Source organism: Anser brachyrhynchus, assembly GCF_964034855.1.
Source record: "Anser brachyrhynchus genome assembly, chromosome: 3".
Classification (NCBI taxonomy): Eukaryota; Metazoa; Chordata; class Aves; order Anseriformes; family Anatidae; genus Anser; species Anser brachyrhynchus.
The window spans coordinates 95,406,359-95,424,938 of record NC_137696.1 but is presented as its reverse complement, the minus strand read 5'-3'; the positions used below and the strand labels follow the sequence as shown (position 1 = coordinate 95,424,938).

Sequence of the window (18,580 nt, the reverse complement as noted above, 5' to 3'; positions counted from 1 at the left end):
CAGTAAGCCTGAATACTAAGAAGAAAATTTCCAGATGAAATACCTGTGTCAATTTAAGTCATTGGGCTTATGAAACAATGGGCTTATGAAACAATGGGCAGATGAAAAAAAAATGGCTATTCATATTGGTCCCTCTAGAACAGGAGATGACAGAACTTTGTTCATGAATATACCAAAAATAAAAGTCAATGTGAGTGGGGGAATCTTTCCAGAACCTGTAAGGATAGAAGTGGGTGTGACTACTGAAAAGTCAGCAACATGTATGTTTAACGACTGTATTGAAATCTCTAAAGCATTTATTTCCCCCTTTAGCAAGAGATTATATTTGTTAAGGCAATAATGTCAATGAGAAGAACCATCTTCTTTCTTTGTCTCTTCCTTTCCAGCTGCTTCTTCCTGTCCCCAATGTCCCTGTGCAATGCTATTGCAACTGTTGGTGTGACACCTAGTAAAGCAAATAAGTCAGGGAACTCTTTCAGCCCCCAAAGAGCTCCTATTTACTGGTTTATATCTCATCAGGTTCTGTTTCTTCAGACTGCCATCTAGCTTTTCTTCAGCAACCAAAGTATTCCAGAATTATAAACAAATTTTAATGACCAGAAGGTACTACAGTACTATAGATGACTTTTGGGGCTGAATCAAGATCAGTGTGATTACTTTTGGATGAAGCTGAACAGAAAGATATACTCCAGGAACAAGCCTAAGGTGCTGCAATTGCTAATGGATGTTGAGTTCATGAAAACAGACTAAAGCTACTCCAAAGTAGGTTTGGAATAGGCTCCACAAAACATGTACAATGTGAAAATCTGGTTCTCTGCATCAGTTGCCTCATAGATCCTCTTCTGTCATGCCATGCTGTTTGCTAATGTAGACAGAACTAGAAAATATTTATTTTGAAGAAGACCTGACCTAGGCAGCATGCAAGTACAAGCAACAGGTTGCCCAGAGAAGCTGTGGATGCCCCATCCCTGGAGGTGTTCAAGGCCAGGCTGGATGGGGCTTTGGGCAACCTGGTCTAGTGGGAGGCGACCCTGCCCATGGCAGGGGGGGTGTAACTGGGTGGTCTTTAAGGTCTCTTCCAACCCAAGCCATTCTGTGACTCTGTGGTATTAAGGCTGTTATCAGTAATATGCACAAAACCTAAAGAATGGTAAATTGTACAGAAGCACATGCCTGATGTAGTTAACCCCATCAGCAGCTTTATGCCTCTACTTTTTGTGTGTCCTAAATGTTTAGTTTAAGAAACTGAAGAAGCTAGCTTAGAAGAGCAGCTAATTTACTGCAAAGCTCAGAGATTCTGTGACAGTAAGTGGAGACTCAGTTGTCTTAGGTGTCTCTGGGGGAGGGAGGGGTATGGTGTGGCCAGTATATATTGTGCAAAAAGAGATACAGAAGGAATTTGACCCGTGCCCTTATATGAGTCCTACGTACTTACAGAAGGATAAAACTTGCTCCTGTTGTCAGTAGCCATCTGGCAGATAGAGATCAAATTTCCCAGGATGCTCTTTCTAAAGATGCCTCCCCCTTGCAACAGGCTACAGAAAATTCTCTGTTCTGTTTATTCTAGACACTTCACTGCAATGTCGCCCAGCTAGAACAGAAAGATGGCAATTGTTTTCATGCTCAGTATCCTATGGGCTGGTTGTAATGGACAGTTGCCAGGGAATTGGAAGCTGTGGATTTTGATCTACCTAGAAAGGGAGAACATTTCTTGCATGAAAGCTGTAATTACTTATGTTTTGTTCAAAAGACAGCCATCCCTTACATTTATAGCTGTGTTTTGAATTGCCCTTAGTAAAGTATGAGCAAGGTATGCATATTTTGAACACAGATCAAACCTCCTTCTCAGATGAACATCCATCAGAAGACTGAACATATCACACCTTTAGATTTTATCAGGGTCTATGAGAACTTTATTGAAACTCCAAGGAGCTCCTTGTCTAAAGTTTGTATTTCTATGACCTTAATAAACTTCCTCCTGTACCCTAAGAAAATGGAGGTAAATGATACTGCTGCCTGTGTGGGCCTGATGAACGCAGTTCAGAAATAGTCACAGCTAGAGAAAATGGCATTATTTCTGTTGTCATGTGGTAGAAATAGAGCTGAAGATGCAGACTTTCCAGAATAGACGTAGCAGTCCATCAACTTGTGCAAACACTTGAGATGGCTGTAACCATCTGCAGAACATCTTTCAAAGTCTAAATAACAATAGCAGTAGCCTGCCAAAACCATGAAAGTATGGATGTCTAAAAAATACTGTGTTCTGTGAAAGCAATACTATTTGTCAACTACTGACAAGAACAGATTGGTTTAGGTTCCTTAGGAGACAAGCCTTGAAAAGAAACTAGTTTATTCCTCCTACGGAAAAATCTTCATTCAACACTAAGGCTAAGCCAGTATAAACAGAAACCTCCCCACTAAAAGGCAGATAGAGCTTTAAACAATTGCAGCTGAAAGTCAAATCCATTTGTAGTATTTACTTAAGAAAGGAAAAAATAGAATGCTCATTAAATCAGGCAGATTTTTCTTTTTAGTTTTTAATCTATTGGTAGATACGCAAGACACTAAAATTCAAAAATATTGTATAATTTGGTGTTAGCAGCTTGGAGCCAAATTCAACTCTTAAGTTTTGTTTGAGAGTGCTACAAGAGCAAAATTCTGTAAAAGTGCAAATATTTGTTGAAGTCCAAAAGAAGTGTTATGATTCCATTGTACTAGACACAGCACAAAAGCAGAGCAGACCATTTATCTCTTCTGAAAGATACAGTATAAGATTTAAGACAAAAGATGGGTTCCTGCAGAACAACCAGACTTGATTGATTAACAAAAAAAGTAAATAATATAAAAAATGACGTTTTACGTATCAGCGTATTTTTATGAATAAAAGTTGAATGAAAAAATTCTAACCCAAGATTAAAATCTGAGAATATGTGATGAAATAACTATACCAAAAAGGGTAGAAGTTGGGGTGTTGATTTTGTGTTTTTGTTTGTTTGTTTGTTTGTTTTCTCACTGACATTGAAAATTTTCTCATTGACATTGAAAGGATTAAAGAAAAAAAAGTGAAATGGCGATGGCAGACAAGCAATGATAACATGCAGAGCAAGGTTTTCAAGCTACAGCATCTAAATTTCTTGTGGCAAAAAGCAAAGGCAGTGTGAACACCTTGAGCCTGGGCAGAGTTAGTTTGGAGCATTTATGATTGAAAACAAAGCTACGTGTTAGGTTGTGGTTAGTCTTGTGTAAATTACAGCAAGCGGGATTTATCTAAAATCTCAGTAATTTTTCTTCTTATGCAGGTTAAGATCTATCATCCAAAAGGCTGAGGTTGTGTCATTATGTCTCTTTTACTCTGATAAGGCTATTAAGAGGAAATGTATGCCATGTAGTATTCTACATAAGTTATTTTTTTGGTTTATTTGTTAAAATATTATTTAATGTCTTTCAGTGTTTCATTAATAATCCCAGCTAATAGCTCTGGTCCTCACCAAGGATCTTTAGGAAGTCTTTTAGATTTCCACCAGCTAGTGTTATGCTGAAGATAAAGACCAAGGTGAGATTCAGAGGTCTGAGAGGAACACGTTAAGAGATCAAAAGATTATTCAGCTGTGTTTTCAATATGGTGTCACTGTTAGGCATGCTGTAGCATTTTCTAGATGTGAATAAAAAGAATCGGAGTTTTCTTAAGGTTTAGTTCTCAAGGATGTCATAATTCTGTAGGCCATCAGCATGTCCTGTGTTCACTCTTCCCTCATAGCTTTTTTTTCCAAACTTTCTACCATTTTGAATTAGAGAAGAGCAGGTACCTGAAAGTTGGCCGTATTCCATGAACAGCACAGTGCCCTGAACTATAGACACCATCCTTCATTATTCTGATCAGTGACAAGTAAACAAGAATAATTACATGGGTTCTTTTTTGATTTGCATTTGGCTCATCCCAAAATGAAGCTTGGCCTTTTGATAACAGCTTTGTGTTACAGAGTCATGCTCACTGTATGATCTGTGGTAATCCCCATATCCTCTTCTGCAGCAGTGCTACACAAATTATTTCTTATTTGTGCATTTGATCTCTCCAACCCAAGAGCACTACATTGTAATATTTGTTGAACTTTATTTATTTTTATTTATTTTTTAGTGGCTGTTCTTATTGATTGAGATCATTTTATATTTTGAGGTTTTTCTACAACGAACGAAAATAGATGACTGCCTCATTCCTGTTGACAGGGAGAGACAGTTCAGCAGTGCAGTTTTGGATCCATGGATTGGCTTGGCTTCAAGTCATTCTGTGCCTAAGATTTTGGACTCAGCGGAGGTGGTAGTTTGCCTTTATATAGCTTCTCTGGGAGCTTGCTCAGAAATGTACTGCTTGACACCAAGCAGCAGTTAGCCAGTATGTACTTCTTCAGTATTGCTCAGTCTACGTAAGTGAAGCAGGAAGGAAAGATCGTTCTCCTGACACATTATCCGGCTTGGCCAGGCATGACACCTGTTGTTTGTGGCTCTCTCACTAGACAGTGATGGCACAGTTTTGAATCAGAAATGTTTTGGTCATGGTTTCTTGATAAGTGTAGCTGCTCAGCTCTCTGAATTGCTGATGCCTATGAAGTGTTGTGGTCATCTGCTTTCATGCTGAGTCTGAGTATCCTAAATAGGTGGGTTTGGAAAGATACAGGGTTCACAGTGACATCCTCCCAGGTCATCATCATTGATTTTAGTTTACAAGAAAGTGTATTTCTTCAATGTTTTACAGTATCTCTTTCTGACCCTGCTTAGGTAGCAGTCTTACGTGGGTTAGAGCCTGTTTAGAAATAAGCCACTTATGTGACTTTTCTGTTTCCTTGCATGGTTCCTCCCAGTCTGAATGAAGACAGGATCATTACTCTGCCTTCATTACTACTCCTTCTAAATGGTATTGTGTTTCATCAGGCCGAAGGTGCTTCTCCTTGAGTACAACTCTTTTCCTGTTGTAGGTTATCCCACCTTCTGTAGAAAGCTTACGGGTCAGACAATAAGAACATTACTGGGATGGAGCCCTTCATAGTCCCAGCTTTCCAGAAATGTATCAGTAAAAAGAGAAAGACCCATATGGCATTTCTTTTTTGAGCTGAAGATTCTGATTTGTTAAATTCATAATTTATTTAGGAAAAATCACGAAGCTTTCCTGTTAGCTGGGTTCAGTTTATAGGGAACTGTGGAGAAATGGTTGCAAGCACACACAATTCATGTAAAGCATTCTACTGAGACAGATCTGTAGCAAAACACAGAACAACTTTTTTAAAACAAACATAATTATCTTAAAGATTGTGTAGGGTAAAATCACAGAGTTTCAGAGGTTAAGAATTACAAGGTTATTACCTTGCATACTGTGGAGAATATTTTTGCTATTGTGAAAAATGGTACTTTAAAATTGCTTGGAACAAAGGATATCAGGGATTCAGAATTAGTATTATTAACAGGGCAGCACTGCAAAATAAACTTCACCTTTTAAAATATAAATGTATTTTATTAATACATAATTTTATATATTATTTTTATACATTATTTTGCCTTTATAATGAGGAGTAAATAGTATGCAAGGAAAATTAGGCAGCCTTAAAGTTGCCAAGTGACTTAAGGCTGGTACTGCAGTCTTGCAGAAACCCTGAGCAAGCCCCCAGCTCTAATTAGAGAATGTTGCCACTGACTGCAGTGTATCCAGTATTACACACACAAGACTGAATCCCTCCTAGCACTTATACTGCAGCAACCCCATCAGCTTGTTCCACTGGGGCAATTAAAAGCAGAATACACCCAAAGGAATGCAAAGAATTCAATGTTATATTGGATTAGTTTTAGTTAACTAATAAACAACTAATGGCACTTCCAGAGTTCTGTCATCCTGTTTTTGCAGTTACTTCCCAAATAGTCTTTAATTGTCTCATCTGAGTATAGTATGAGCAGGCAGGAACATGAGACAGAAAATGGCATTAACATGTTTTTTTCTCTGTTTTCTCTTTTGTTAATCTATGAGGTAACACACAATGTTGATTATTAAGAGCCTCATCTACACTGCAGAGTGGCTTCAGCAGTTCTGCAAATTGGCTACGTTTGAAGCTGTTAATTATGCAGCATAGTGCACTCCACAAAGGCAGAAATGAGCATGGCTTGGCTCAGTTCACAGAAAAATAAATTGTAAGAATTGGACCTCTGTTTGATTTGAATTCTTGCTTCATAGAGGACATGAACGTTGTGCACAATAGGCTTGGCACATACAAATAATTTACTCTATTAAAAAAATCAGAATAGGTTCATAGTAAAATGGCATACATGGCAGAAAGCCTGGGGCTCTTGGGATTCTGCAGAGGTCTGGGGCTCATTAGCAGAGGGTGCTTTTTATCATTTTGTCTGACAAACATTTTAAATCTGAGTATCATGTAAATCATAAGGAAGGGAGTTTTTCTTTCTTTCCTGCATTCACCAACTGCACTTGTATGCATCTAGAACCATTTGCCAACGTTTTAAAGTTACTGTCTGCCTGCTGAAGAAGAAGGCGGCAGGATCTCTAACACATGTGCTGCTAATCTAACATGAAGGCAAATTGCAAAGGTGAGGAGAGGGTCTTCTTGGGTTTTAGGCTCAGTAAATGCATGTTTTTTTAATGTAAATGTAGATGTAGGATGACAAATTATCACAAGATACTTTTATCTAAGGTTTCCACGTATACATTAAGGAAATTACAAGTTACTACTGCTTCTGAATCAGAACTATAGACATTTATACAATTTTCTCTTAAAGTACATAAACAGATAAACCACAGAAGACAGCTCCATAAATTGGAATATTTCTTAAATCTCCTAGAAATACATTAAAATAAGGAGTTATTATGGTAAATAAATGACTAACTTTGTAGATACTGCCAGGCTGTAGCAATGTGACTTAATACCAGCTGAAAGATAGTGAAAACAGTATTGAATGTCCAGTGTGTCATAGTGATGAGAACTAAAATGTTTAAATTAAGCTATTAAAAAAAAAAAAAGGAATAAATCTGGAACTTCAACTGCTATTTTTTAAACTGATAGTGTAAGACAATTACTATTTCAACCGATGCCTTAATCCATAGAATAAGAGAACAAAGAGAACTTGATAGTTTAAACATACTAAAAGAACCAGTGTTAAAATCCTGTAACTATTTGGCATCCTTTAAACTTTTTCCGATGGATGCGTTGATAGATCGTGTTTAAAGTTTGGTGTTATTGACAGGCAAAAAAAGGCAATACTTGAGGAAAAACGTTAACAGGACCATTCAAACAAATGCACAGCATTAGGTTTGTTATCAACAAGATGTACTGAAATAGGAACAATGAACTACTGCAGACATCTTTTGCATGGGATTATTAAATTCACAGTTTGTGGTTGCTAATTTGTTAGTAGGCTTCAGTTGTTTGAGAAAGCTCATGCAAATTCATTTTGCAAAACTGATTATTAGATGAAATGCCCTCTGTCATTGCCACTGGAGAAATAGCTTTGAATCAGGGTTGTGTCACAAATGGAATTAGCTGAATGATCTCAGTTCAGTACCATTTACCTAACAGAATTATGAAGATTATGCTGACATAATGAATAGGTTCTGCTCAAACATATGTAGTCCGCTGGAGATAATTGAAATTCAGTGTGGGGCTGTTCCCTTTCTTTGGTTGATAATGAAGAGCTTGGACTCTAGTAAAGTCAGTCCTCAGGCTTCTATCAAAATGATGTTATTTTTATAATTTGGTAAAGTTCAGCCTAGTGACACGGATGAGACCTGTTGGTTTTGGCATTCTCCCTTAAGTTATGCTTTTTAAGCAGATTTTGATAACTTAGGATGAAATCTATATTAACTAGGATAGCATGGTCCATAGAGATAGTACGGAACTGAATCCTTTTTTGTATCTTACAAAGAATATAGAGTTTTATGGTCAGTGCTCCACAAGGAAGCCCAGGAACCAACCTGTATCACTGATTCTAAGAATCCTTCCTGCCATTTTTTTTTCCTTTTGATTCATAGATTAGATATATCACTTATATTCATCCTTGTAAGAAATAATTTTCAGAACAATCTTCATTAAGAAGTGGGACCAAAATGAAAGCAATTAACTGTCCCTCACTCTAAATTTCTGTTTGACCACATTGTTCTCAGAGCACTGTGAGAATCAAGAACATTTTCCTGTGGTGAGTCTTTATGGACGTTCAGTAGCACTGTGAATTACAAAATTCTTTAGCTCTTGGTGATAGACCTTTTTTCAGGGTCATTTATTTGGAAAGAATTTCTTTTGAAATGTAAGAAATAATTTAGTTTGTGCAGTCAGAAACGTATTTGTAGCACTGTATGTAGAACAGACCAGAATCTTCAAATATTTTTCCTGTCTAAAAAATGTCATGGTTTAGTATTTATCTTGCAAATGTAATTAAATAAATATTCATTCTTTTAGGGTGAAAAAGGAGATAAAGGAGAACCAGGACCAGAAGGCATTCATGGAAGAGAGGTAAACTGAACGATACTAAAACAGTCAAGTTGAAAACTTTTAGGGGGATAGGCAAACAATGAATTTCAGACTTTGTGTAAGGAGAGTGACGGATTTAGAAAATGTGTATGCCTGGAGAGTTAACATGCACAAGATGATGGGCAAGAAAAAGAGGTGCATTCAGCTGAGATACGAGGTCTTAGGCCTTAACATTGGATGGGAAAGGTGTAGGTAAGGATATGGTAGGTTCCATGATAAAACTGCTTAGAGTTCATGAGATAAACTGAAACGGGCATGGGTATTAAAGCAACACAGTATTGATGAGAAAAGAGGGCATTTCTGGAGGCAAGGTAAGGCTAGGCCTGGGTCCTTGATTGCTGAAAAAGAAAAGCAAGTGCACAGACTGTTAGCCATTCCTGGGTGAGAGCAAGGGGTCATTTACTGTGCCATGTGGCTCATGTAATAGAGAATATGAGTTAAAATTTCACTTATATTCTCTGATAGATTTTACTCACTATTTAGTTAATTGATCTGGTTCATATTTGAGCTGTGGCGTGAATCTAAATTAAAAAAAAAAATACTAGATGCTCCTTGTCATTGAGTTCACATGCAATCTTGAACTTGAGCTAACACTATAGACGTGCCTGGTGATAACCGTTACTTCTGCCTGCTTTATTTTTGTATTTACCTCCAAATATATTAAAATAAGAGGGCAGAAAATCAGAGGTTTGTCAATGTAATACTGAAAAAGCAAACCAGCATGTTTTGAACAGCAAGATTTAAAAATAAAAATCAAGCTATCAGTTTTCTTTATCCCCCTCTTCCCCTCCTGTCTCCTCCTTGACCTTAACTGGAGGTCAACCTGGGTTTAAGTTTTGATAATGAAGGGTACTGTTGGCTCCCCAATTGCAAAAACACCACAGCTGAAGGCAGAGAGCATCTCACAGAAGGACTGAACCTGTCTGTCTAAATTCTTTGGAGAATGTCTGGCATTATGATTGGAATTCTAGCCAACAGTGAGATATGGGATTTGGAAAAAAACATTTCAGTAAAACTTTTTCAGCAACATTACCAAAAGAGTGAAAGTTTCAACTTTTCACACCAAAATACTATGACAGCCTAGCTGTGCTTACTAAGAACACAGGCAATGCATGTGGTTATTTGTGTTGAGCTATATATACAGTTTAAAGTTTTTAAAACAGCCTACACAATCACCACACTTTTTGTCACCTGGCTCTGTACACACATGGTAGCCATAAAAATATGTTTTTCCTAGTTTAATGCTAGATGAATCAGACTATTTTCAGTGAATAGTGGATATCCTTCATGTGAAAACATGTACTATGTACTGAGCTGAAACTGTGTTTAGGTATTCAAAGAGGTACTCTCTTGTAGCCTGCCTGTCTGTAAAGGTGAACCATATACTTCTGTCATGCATACATATATGCTGACAGCATGGAAAAACACATCTGTGTTTCTTTCCATAGCTCTGGGGACATTTCTGTGTTGGTCTTACACGATCTCCTTTACTACATGGGATCTTGTTCCATAAATCTTTTAGGATGAGTAAGGTATACCAAGTATCTGGTGAACTCTAGAACATATTTGACATTGTGGCACTGAAAGTGTAAAATATCAAACCTTTATAATTTGGAACGTTTAGTGAACTGTTGTAGTGTGTCAAAAAAGGGGTGGATTATCATCATGGGAACTGTCTTTAAAATATTTTTGAAGTAGAATTGCACAAGGCAATATAACACTATATTGTTTGAATCCGCACATAATTCCTTTTTAACAACACAAATAAAATGCTTTGGATTGGTTATCAGAGTGCATGGAGATGCCAGTCATTAAGTTTAAATTTAAAGGACTGTGTATCATTGACTCTTGGTTGCTATCAGTGTCTCTCAAACTCATTCCACATACAGAAATGTAACATCTGATATTTCCGAAATAATCAAGTTAATCTGTTTATATGGGTGTAATCTGCAGTGCTGTATAAAGAAAGCCTGAAAACACTCAAAGCTGGTGGTATCGGCTGTTGGCAGCTGTTGTCTCTCTGGCTGGGGGAGTGAGGGTTTCTGTACTCACAAATGAAGAACTTGAAAATGATGACTGAACATTTTGTCTTGCACAAATGGTAGGAACATATTCAAATTTATTTTAACCAAAATCAGGGAACAAGGTGTCACATAAACAAATTCCTTTTTTTTTTCTTTTTGCTGTCACTACTTTTGTTTTCTTAGTTGTAATACAGAACGTTCTTGCTAGAATGAAGTAAATGACAGAAGGAGAACTAAACCTGATTTGTAGACTAGCTTTATGTGATGTTGAAGTCCCTCATCCCTCATGGATTGTGCTAACTGGGTCAGCTAATCTCATTCAGAACCAGGTTTGGATGCAGGAACTGTGAATACGTTTAACTGCTCTGCACATCTCCTAGATTATCACTCCACAAATCTGAGCCAAGATCTACAATGCTGTATCCCAGCCTAGGACATTATTCAAAATCCATCTGACAACACAAATACTGACTATAAATACTAGTAATGCAGTTGCCATTGTTTTTAGCTTCTTAAGGAGTAGCTATAAATAACTTACATGTTACTAATGTAGTTTTCCTGGGGTATGTATTCACATTACATCTGTAAGCAGCTATTTGCCTGTATAATATGAACAGCCAATTTTCTTGAGTAGTGTCTCTTAAGTTTTATCCCTTGAGACTTTTATAGCCACTTGACATTAATAATGCCATCACTTTTATCACAGTAACAAGTGGGTGTTCATGGATGCACTGTCTGAGAGAAATCCTAATAAATGCAGTTACTACTCCGTTATCCTTACATTCCATATGGAATAGGGACAAATTTGCAATACAAATATCCATGATACTATCCATGGAGTAAATCTATGTAATGTTCACACTTTTGAATGTGAATTGAAAGAAAGTCTTTCCCATTCAAACTTCTAGACTCCTTTTGGAGTCATATCATGTTCTTGATCGGTGGTACAGGTAGGAAGTGAATACCATGGGATATTACTACTTCATGTTTTGCAAACAAAAATGAAATCCTTTAGCAAAAGTAAGGAAGCCAAGGAAGTATTGTCATATCTCTTAGCATGTGTCATGCATAGCTAGGGGAAGAGAAGTCTTTCTTGTAAACTGTTTAAAAAATAAAATCTAAAATGAAAATTTAGTGCCTAATCCCTACACAGTTAAACCAGCAGATTAACTAATTATTTTCCTTCTCCTATCAGGGAAGTTGGTACTCTTAAGTGACTTTAAAAACTCTTCTACATAAAGTATCATTGTTCTTTACATACTAATGTGAAAGGACAGACCTGTGAAGTTCAGTGAGCAATAAGAAAATCACAGGTTTTCAGTGGAAAGAAGGTAAAAAGTACACATATTGGGTCTTTTTATTTCTCGGTTTTCGTGAAAATGTGAACAGAAATATGAACATTTTCAAAAGGACTCAGTGGCTTGATGTGATGGTAGCAGTCATTTACCATCACACCCTCATAGGTTTTCTGTCATTGTAATCTTGAACTGTCTTAGTAGTAGCATTGGAAGGAAATACTTGGATGGTAAGTGAAGAATCCTATTTTTTGAAAGTGTGAAATTGGTAATGTTATTTTATTAAATCTAGATTCTAAGGATTCCATTAGGAGCAAAAGTGTAAGGAGACAGTAGGCATTGTTTGGGATCCAGAAAATCCTAACACTGTAGCAATTTGAAGTTTTTGAATAACATTAACAAGGAAAGATCAATGGCAATATTTAAAAGTACACGAGGTATAAACTGAAAAATAGGGTATTTGAGCTTTGAAAATACTTGACTAAATTGGAAAAGTGATTGCAACATATTCAGCTTGGTGTTGTACAGCTGACTCTGAAGCTGTTGCCTTAATTAAGATTTTAAGACCATTTTGTGGAGAAAATGTGTTTTTGTTGTCTTACTAATGAGAATATTTCTGTTTTATTACTCCATAGAGGTTTTTGATTTGATCCATAACAATTTAGTTCCACACTGTTAGTGGTTGGATTGTTTACTGTATTTCCAGTGCTTTAGGTAGTATGTCATGCTAGGAGATTTTAGCCTGGTGTGAGGATGAAACACTTAATGCAGGCCAGGGACCTGTGCAAGGAAGTTTTCTGCATCCAGCAATAAAAACATTTGTAAATAATGTATAATACTTTTCCAAACAGTTCTCTTTTAGACTGGAAAACCTATTCTCCTCAAAACATGATGCCAGTCTTGCAGCATTTTTCATTGCCTCGTGTATGCTGTGTAATATTTGCCGCACAAAGAAGTGTAGTAAGCAAGTCTTGCTAGTAGGCAAGACGTGGCTGCTGCTCAGTTGGGGTCCAGCTGATCTTAGCACTTTTTCTTTGTGAAGAGCACCTGTTGTCAGCTGCCTGTATGTTTTCCCTGTTTTATCTCCTTTCTGTGGTGATATGTAAGCACTGGCTGCTTCTATGAGTGAAAATTTTCAATGTATGATACAGTTTTCTCAGGCCTTAGAGAACCTGCTAGGTTCAGTTGGAATTCATCAAGCATTAGGGAATAAAAAGCATGTTTTACTCGGAGAGGACATTTAGCATAACATTGACAATTTTCCTAACATTTCTGAAGAAAATAGAGTTTTATTATTGATAAGTTCATGCAAAGTTAAAAATTCAGTTATTTTTTCAGAGTCCTCTGCTCAAATTTGTGTCTGCTATTATGGTAAACGTTTGTCTCAGGGTGAGAGGTTAATGGACTTCTCAAATATTTCCCAGCTCTGGATAAGTAAGTAACTAATGGCAGCTGAGAAAATGCCGTAGGCTCTTGTCATCTAAGAGTACTGGTGAGGTTTGTGTTGTGGCCGATAGCTGTCTTTTCATCCTAGTAGTTAATCTGTCTTTGATGAGCTGTTAAACGGAATCCTAGCTCCTTTGACACTCTTGGTCCCTGTGGTTCTCCAGTCCTTGTGGAAACTCTTCAGTCTAGTTGCCTGTTGCCAGCAGTGTAAGCCTCAGAAACTCTGGCAGCTCTGCAACAGTTTCCCAGTAAGCTTTCTTTACTTACCCTAGCTTTCTTTAGGCTTCTGGGTTTGCTCCCAAAGTAGCTTATTGTCAGCCCATTGTTGAAAATCCTCCTCAGACTGCCCTGGCATGTCATTCCAAACCCTCCATTTGGGCTGTGGTGTTTTTAGCACAGTGATTGCCAGCAATTTGGTCTCAGATAGAGAGGTGTCTGCTCATTAAACCCTTATAAATCCCTGGTGTGGCTTTCAAACCCAGCTGAACATCACGGTGTCAAGGTTAAAAGCAACAGACACCAGTCTGCACAAAAATCCAATTTACAGAACCAGACTCCTTTAAATTACACGATGTTTCCCTCAACCTGTGCAAGTACCCATGGCCGTGTTTTCCTTTAAATATAACCTCCATAGGTTATATAGGAGTACTCACAAAAGGTACATACATATTTCATGTTGTTACTGTTTTTTGATGAGAAGGTTAGACAACACTCCTATGGGCTACAATTCCTTAATCGTGTAGTTTTTCAGGTACTGCAGGCATATGGGATATGAATCCCAAACACAATCAGCAAACTATGAAATCCTCTGTTCTCTTCATCATCTGTCCTTTTTGCTAGTAGTGGTAGGAGTACTGGTTTGTGGAACATCATGTTGTCACAAAAGAATTGCAGTCGAGACCACTTGGCTTAGAGGAAAATGTTCAGTTCCCTTTTCTCTCAAATTCTTTGACTGTTCTGATCTTATCCAAATGACTGAAACCATAGGAACTGAAAAACTGTTTAGTTTTCTGGCTCCGGTTATACCTGACACTTCTAGCGAACAAATAAAATGTTCTCAGACTTGGTAAGGAAAATATTTATCAGATCACTAAGTAAAGTTATTTTCTCTTCTCCATGGAACTCCAGAGCACAGCATGCATTGTGTGAGATTGTCACTGGTCTAAAAGGAAAATTCAAACAGAAAAACTGATGCTTCTTATGCCAGTAGTGCTGGGCTACCATTAATAAAATTCTGTCATTTGAAGAATTCACAAAACCATGGTTCTTTTCACAGTTTTAAGGCACAGTTGCTGTTTTGTAATTGTTTTCTTCTTAATCCAATTGAGTTTGTAGACTGTTTAAGACTCCTGTAAACTACTATCAGCGAAAAAACCTAGTTAAAGGTTTGTCAAAAGTAGTGTCAACCAATATGATAACTTCTCCCTTAAATTTCTCCCACCAGAAGAAATACCACCATCATCCCCTTCCAAACAAAGAGTCTGTCCCTAGTTTACTCTTTCCCCTGCTGGCCCCAATTTTGCTGACTTCACACTTTTACTGGTATTTGTGAAATACTTGTTCCAGTAATTTCTCCCTTGGTCAGCAATTCAGTTACACTCATACCCCGTCTTGTTATAGATAATGTTTCTCATTTTTGCAATTTTTCATGTTGCTATCTTGTTACTATTAAGTCAGCATGTCCCAATGCTTACTGTACATTTTGGCATCCAGAGAGGAACCCTGATGTAAGTTTATTTTGACCTGTAGAAAGACGAAGCTGTAGTCCTTACAGCAGAGGAAAGGTAACAGATGCAAACTGTTCATGAAGAGTTTTTATAAGTTCATGAACTCACAGATGTTTATTATTGTATTGTTCTGAAGAAGCCAGAATTAGACCAGGATAAAATTCAGCAATTCATTTACCTTTTGTTATGCAAGCTGTTGGAATTTTTACTCAGTTCTTGAATTTCTGACAAATCTGACTACGGACTCCTTAGGTCAATAGAAATTAGTAGGTGGCTTACAAAACTAGCTTCTTTCTCCTACAATATTGTAGAAAATGAGCTTTTCTAATTTAAAGCCTAATCTAAAATCATCCAAATGATATCTGTTTAGATAACCATATCCACTTTGCTGAAGCATCCTGTTCTGGTCTCTGCCAGAAACAGGATACTGTACTGCACTGTGCTCGAAGCGGCTACGGATTTTACATAGCACAGGAATTCTTATTTCTTATGTCATTTCAGAGACAGTCAGCAGCAGCTAACCCTTGGAGCTGCTTTAAAAAGGGTAGTTGAAATGAAGAATAGGCATGATATAGTACCAGATCTGTTTTTCCAAGCATTCATAATGTCTGGAACTTATTAAGATAATAATATCTTTAAAAGAAATATAAGGTGGTGAAGAATGGGAAATACTTCTACTGGGATAAATTTTTTTCCTGATTTTTTTTTTTGTGGGTATAAACTGCAAAGGAAATGTAATTCAAGTATTGTAAAATAAAATTGTTATGTAGAAACCTTCCCAGGTACTCAAAAATCACACTTCGAACACTGTAAAGCTTGTCGTCAAATATATAGGTTCCTCTTGTCCCCTTCTTCCCCTTACGTGAGGCTGACCTCTGTGGTCATCATCTCTGCACTAGCTGTCAAACTGCATACCTTACTGAGGTCCACTGCAGGAACACTACTAAAAGCTATAAACACACCAATTAGGAAAAAAATGATGTTCACAGTTTGACAGTGCATGGCTTTGGTTCAGTATCTTTTGTCTGCAGTTGTCTTTTCAATAGAGCCACACACACATATATCTTCTCCTGTGAGCTGCAGATTTCTTTTTATCTTCCTCTGTTTTTTCTCCTCTGGAAATACACCACCTTAGAACTATTCCTTAAGCTCAAGCCTATTGTTGCACTGCTGAATCACTAATACTGACTTTGAAACAGATCCCTACAGTTTGCATACCTGAAAAATCCCTAAAGTGGCTTTCAGAACAGGGAGTGTTTTATGCAGTCTTTCATGAGCAGGTGAAAAGTAAAATGTAGTAAATGGAGATAATATCAAAACTATGTCATAAATATGCAAATCATAAAAAGAAATAATTTTTTTGGCTTGGTTTTTGAATCCATCTGCCTATTACATTTTTAAGTTCAAACAGCAAAACTACTTCTGATTTAACTATTACATACTTGGCAAGCTTAATAAAGGACAAATCAAAGCTAAATCAGGGGTATTTACAACAACCACAAATTTAATCCAAAGTGGGTACTTAAATGCTCATATAGTTCTAAATGATGTTCCTTCCAGATGGTGAATTAATGTAATTTTAGCAGGAAGTGGAGTTGCACAAATATGCAGTATTTAGAACACTCACTGATTTAATGTTTCTGTACCCACCAAGGCACAGATGTTGCTTATCATTTTCATGCCAGTTGTCTCTATCTTTCCAATTACTGCAAAGCGAGGAACAGAGTTTGCAAGGGCAAAAAGGGGGCTGGGAAGAACTTAAGTTAGTAAACCCTTATTCAGATGTAGATGAATCATTTCTATCCTTGACCCATTTAACCTCCACAGTAGTAATGACGTTGGCCTACTTGTGAACTATCTAATTGTGATTCAGTCCTGCATTGCCCACGTTATTGCCATTTGGTTTCTAAATAAAATCTTCGAACTCATAGAGCTTTTTCTGACTCGCATCATCAGTGTTCTCCTGTGGCATGTCTCTAAAACACTGATCAAAGGGAAGGTAAGAGACAGAGCTCTTGGCTTAAACAAGAAGTAGTTCCTGGTAGGTTGTTCCAACATCAGAAGCAAGGTTATTCCATATTGCAGAGTGGCTTGAATTTGCTGGGTATATTTCAAAACCACTCGCTTTTCCATGTGTTTTGCAGCAAGGAGAAGACAGCAGAGATTATAAGAAATAAGAATTTTTCTTTTTGGGGTGCTTCTGGTGAGACATGTTAGTGGAATAGCCATGTTGTGAAATCACTGCGTTTGCAATGTATAAGAGTAGGTAACGTTTTTGGCTTCTCCAGCTGAAGGCAGAACTGGGGAGAGAGGTACAAAGGACTTGGTGATTTCTGTAATTCCCTTCTCAAACACTGGTGAAAATTAGAGTATTGGAGGTTATGGCAGTTGCTCTGAGGTGAACCCTGCTGCAGTTCACCAGCTCAACATTGCTAACTGAAACCCAGAAACCACAATGCTCTGTCCACTTCTACCATTCCCAGTTTTAGCAGAGTTGAAGAGAATGTGCTGTGGGACTGTCATTTTATTTATCTTTGTTGAATGCACAAGATATGCACCTACTGAAACCTCAAAAGAACTTTGAATTTCTACATGCTACTTGCCATAAAGTGGCATAGTCAAGGTAGAGAGTTTGGCTTTGTATATTTAATTCTCTGTTGAAGATGCATGTGGTCTTTCGGTAGATATTTCTCTGTTCACCAAATAATGAAAATAAAGAATTAATTTTTTAATTTTTATTTCTGTTATGTCCTAATATTTTAAGGCTTATTTGGTTAGTATATACTAATTCACGGCAGTAGAGGATTTTGTCCAACAGTTTCCAAGGATGATAACCAATATGCATTCTTGTTTTTTGCCCAGGGACTCAAAGGTGACCCTGGTAGTCCTGGCTTGGCTGGTCCCAAAGGAGAAAAGGTACTTCTTTTTTTTTAATCTGTAAAGTTGCATGTATATGTGAACGTGCATGATATTTCTTCAATATTTAATATACTGCCTTAACTATGTATGATAAACACACACTGCTGCCATTTGTCTAGCGTAAGGATTGAAGAATGTAAGTACAGACTAACTCTAAATAAGGAAGGCAAGCACTCTTTATCACTACAGAAGGGGGAGAATCTTCTTTTGAAAGCAATTCAGAGCAGGAACCTAAACTGCATGTTCTGAATTGCTCTCTTGGTGCTCTGATTTGCTCCCATTGACTGCACCTGAAGGTCTCACAGTGAGGTTCAGACCTCAAAAAGCTATTTTGTGAACATATTACAGTCAGATGTCTTTACGTATAGGAGCAGTCACACTGACTTCAGTGGCCACCTTATGCATATTAGTGGCAGCTTGTAATTTAACATGTGCAAACGTGTTTGCAGGATTGCTTTTTGTAAACTGTGATTCATTTATGCAGAGGTCTATCTGGTGTTGGTTTTGGCTTCGTTGTTTCATTGTTTTTGTTTTTTCATTTAACCTATGGAGAATTGTCTGTACCTATGCAATTGCTGAAAAAAAATATCACTTAACTCATACATTTTCATAACCAGAGAATGTGTGATGACTATACTGAATTTACTTAA

At 37.3% G+C, this 18,580-nt stretch overlaps 1 protein-coding gene across 18 annotated transcripts in view; it reads left to right on the top strand.

Moving 5' to 3' along the window:
* Positions 1-18,580, top strand: part of COL19A1 (collagen type XIX alpha 1 chain) — a 202,754-nt gene that overhangs the window by 84,765 nt on the left and 99,409 nt on the right. For 16 of the 18 annotated variants that reach the window (XM_080584508.1, XM_080584506.1, XM_080584507.1 and 13 more), the window contains 2 exons: positions 8,448-8,501; positions 17,874-17,927. In XM_080584508.1, coding sequence (XP_080440634.1) covers positions 8,448-8,501; positions 17,874-17,927 — 108 coding nt within the window. The remainder of the gene's footprint in view (positions 1-8,447; positions 8,502-17,873; positions 17,928-18,580) is intronic. The other 2 variants (XM_080584502.1, XM_080584516.1) reach the window with 1 other exon arrangement.